Here is a 3646-nt window from a genome sequence, read left to right on the forward strand (position 1 = left end):
TTGTTCAAGGACAGCGTGGCGTTGTCCATGGAGTCACGAGATCCTTACGTGGATTTCAGAAAGTCCATGGAAGAAATGGTGGAGGCTCATGGAGTGAAAGATTGGGAAGGTCTTGAGGCGCTTCTTGGTTGGTACTTGAAGGTTAATGGGAAGAGCAATCATGGATATATAGTTGGTGCTTTCGTTGATTTATTAGTCTCTCTTACACTTGCTTCATCTTCTTCTTCTTCTTCTACTACTACTACTACTACTTCAACATCCTCATCTTCTGATTCTCCTTCTTCTTCTTCTTCCTATTCTCCTTCTTCTCCTTTGTCCTTTTATAGTTCTTCACTCTCTTCCTCTTGTGTTTCTTGCTTGGAGGCTGAACAAGAACCACAAGAGGTTGATGATGGTGTTGATAATGATACTCCTCCTGCTTCTTCGTCTTCGTTGTTGGAGCATGATAAGGAGGAGATCAAATATGAAGATGTTGCTTCTTCTTCATCATCATCTTCCTCAAAAGTCTAAGTTTTTGTTTATCGTAAAACTATTCATCATCAATGGTTAAACTTATTAGACAGATATATCTATCGAAAAGAATTGTATTATTGTTGTGTACTTTTTAGGCTCCAAAAATTCTATTATTATGTATCTCTTTTTTGGAATATATCCGAATTTTATTATTCGGATGGACTGATCTGACTCATAGTAGATTGTATCTGCTACTCCTAACACGATATGTGGCTTCTAGAATTGTAATTTATTAGTATAAGTAACAATTTCTTTTTCATGATTTTCATGGCGAGCTAATTTCTTATCCAATATATGTGCGCTGGCCTTCATGGAGGGGAACTTGGGAGTATTATCACTTTCTATTTTTCCCAATTTAATTATGAGAATGTTTTAAAAACTAAGCTTATTGCAGTCAATACCCAACATATAAGAAATACAATATTGAAATTAGGAAATTAGTTGCTATACTATAATATTATTTCTTATCATTCCACTTTAATTATATATATTCCTGCATGAAAGACATACATAGGGGTGGAAAATCCTATTTTTGTCTTAATCTTTATTATGCTTCGTTCATTGCCATTTATGTAAAAATATTATCTCTTATCAAATCTAATTTATATATATGGTTAAATGACACCAAAATTCTCAACCAATTAATTGCATTAATTAAATTTCATTACGCAGACAGTGTCACTATTTGTTTCTGAATTTGAAAATAGTTTTGCTTAGCAAACATTAGGTTATTTGTAGAAATTAATTCATAAACGTGGTAGCTAGAAATACAAGGGAGTTAGCTAGTTAGGTTAGTGCTTTGCTTCAACGGCATTGTGATATTTATGACATTCAGAGTTTCATGCGAGTAACTTGTTGCTATAGCCATACCTTTTAGGCTTTTACTCTCTTGTTCCGTACATGTTTGAATTTGGAAAAATTAATATGCTAAGCAGAGACAAGAAGAAAAACTTAACATTTTACCTATTGAGTAAGGTGGCTACTCACATAAAATTATCTTTACGCAATATCTGATGAAAATAATACATAAAAATTATTATATAATAATTTAGTTAAATATATTAAATTATTTTATTATTTTTATTTGAAAAATTTTTAAAATTAACAATTTTTAGTAATTTTAATCATTATTTAACTAGCAAATACTAAATTATTTTTAATAAATAAATTTTATTAATTCATATGTATAAATTTTAAAAAATATGAATACAAATTATATTAATTTATATATATATAACTTTGATAAATATATGTGTAAAAATTATATATTTTTGTGTATAAAATGAATGTAAATATAAATATAAATTATTGCTAGTTAAGTGATGATAAAAAATAATAATATTTACTAGTGATGTAATATTATTCTTTTTACTTGTCATTTTTCACATAAAAATAACTTCATAGAAGTGATCACCATTATTAATATTATCTTGGATATAAATTATTTATGATAAATAAAAAATAGGGTTGAATTTTCTAAAAGATTTTCTTGTGTTATTAATTAATGTAATGTCTTAATTAATTAATATTTACATACAGATTAATAAAGAACTAGTTAATAATAATCCAGTGTAGCAGCACTTCTTGTGGAAGGTCCACCGTTTGATACTCTGCACTTGTATTGATCAGAAGTGAAATGTAGAAGGAGATCAGAGCCGTTAGTTTTAAATTGGAAAGTCATTATCAAATGATGTATACAAATCCATGGCAGAATTTTGGCGTGGTCCTGCTTAACTCATATCCTGTGCAACTGCAGCAACCAGAATTATCTTAGGTTTTTTCTTAAAAAAAACAAAATTACTACTTATTCTTTAAAATTCAACTTTTAATTAATTTTTTTTTAAAAATTTATTATTATTTAATTAATCTGAAAAATCACTTTTACGTATTAACTGTTCAAAAAATAAAAAAAAATTATTTGTTTTTTTTTTCTAAAGGTTGAATAAAAAATAAAATTTAAAGGATATTTAGTTACACTAAAAAAACAAACAGTGAAATTAAATTTCATTGTCTTGGACCATAGGGATAATAATAAGAAGGATTTTGTTTTAAGAAAAAAAGAAAAGAAAAAAAATACCAAAATGATTGTGTGTGTGAATTTCACTTATATATACATATGTACTAAAATATATTTATCTATCTAGTACATAACATATGCTTGAGTTGAAAAACGTTGTCTTATGTGGCTATGGTGTAAATTTTGGAATATACTTCATGTCCTGGAGAAACCAACATTAGTGGCTAAGAGATTTAGGAAGAGTACAAAAATTAAATCTGTCACACTTTGCAATATAATAGCCAAAATCACAACTACTGTTTCGAATTTAAGATGTATGTGTAACTTGAAATTTATAACATTTTCCGTAGTATGTAGCATATATGTTATAATTAATATAAAAAATGCTTAGGATGTGGTTGTCCCTAATATTATTACCACGCACCTCGTAGGTCATAATAATAGCATAGCATATTGGAAGTTAAAATCATTGTCATTCATCACTTTGAAGCAAACTAGTGGTTGTTGGAAAAAACAAGAGAGGAGACATGTTGAAGAGAATGTCATGCACTCACTCAATCTATGGTCCCTAAGGAATTAATAGAAACAATGAAATGATATTTTGCCAAATCCCCTGTCACTATGAGTCCCTCTCCATCCTCTATAGTCTACACCACTACCATTTATTCAGATTCATAGATATATATATCACTTCTTTTTTTTTTTGGGTGTCAATGCATGTGTTTGAAGGGTGGGAAAATAATTGATTTGTAGTTCCTGATTTAAATTTTCTTGTCAGCTCTACAAATAATGACAAAGACGTTACTACTGAGTTTTAATGAATAGTTGTAATTCATTTAAAAGTTTGTTGGACCTCATAGATATTACAATTAAATACATACACTAATTGCATCACTCGCCATGAATGAAGAAATGATAAAAGAACCATATATACCGTTGTTAATTTCCGGAGAAGGTCATTTCAAATCAAATATACATACGACTCTTTAGAAATGAATTATATATGCATGTATTTAATGTAGATGAGCAGATCCATATGTGTAAACCTAACTTATGCATTGAGATATATAGTTAATAAAATCTAAGAATTTTATAAAATATAAATGCAACCTATTT

General features: G+C 28.3%; 1 protein-coding gene across 1 annotated transcript in view; it reads left to right on the top strand.

The window, feature by feature from the left end:
• Nucleotides 1–787, top strand: part of LOC107647076 (transcription repressor OFP15-like) — a 1464-nt gene extending 677 nt beyond the window's left edge. The window contains exon 2 of the mRNA XM_016351200.2: nt 4–787. Coding sequence (XP_016206686.1) covers nt 4–510 — 507 coding nt within the window. The 3' untranslated portion in view covers nt 511–787. The remainder of the gene's footprint in view (nt 1–3) is intronic.

The sequence above is a fragment of the Arachis ipaensis genome, chromosome B06 (assembly GCF_000816755.2).
Source record: "Arachis ipaensis cultivar K30076 chromosome B06, Araip1.1, whole genome shotgun sequence".
NCBI lineage: Eukaryota > Viridiplantae > Streptophyta > Magnoliopsida > Fabales > Fabaceae > Arachis > Arachis ipaensis.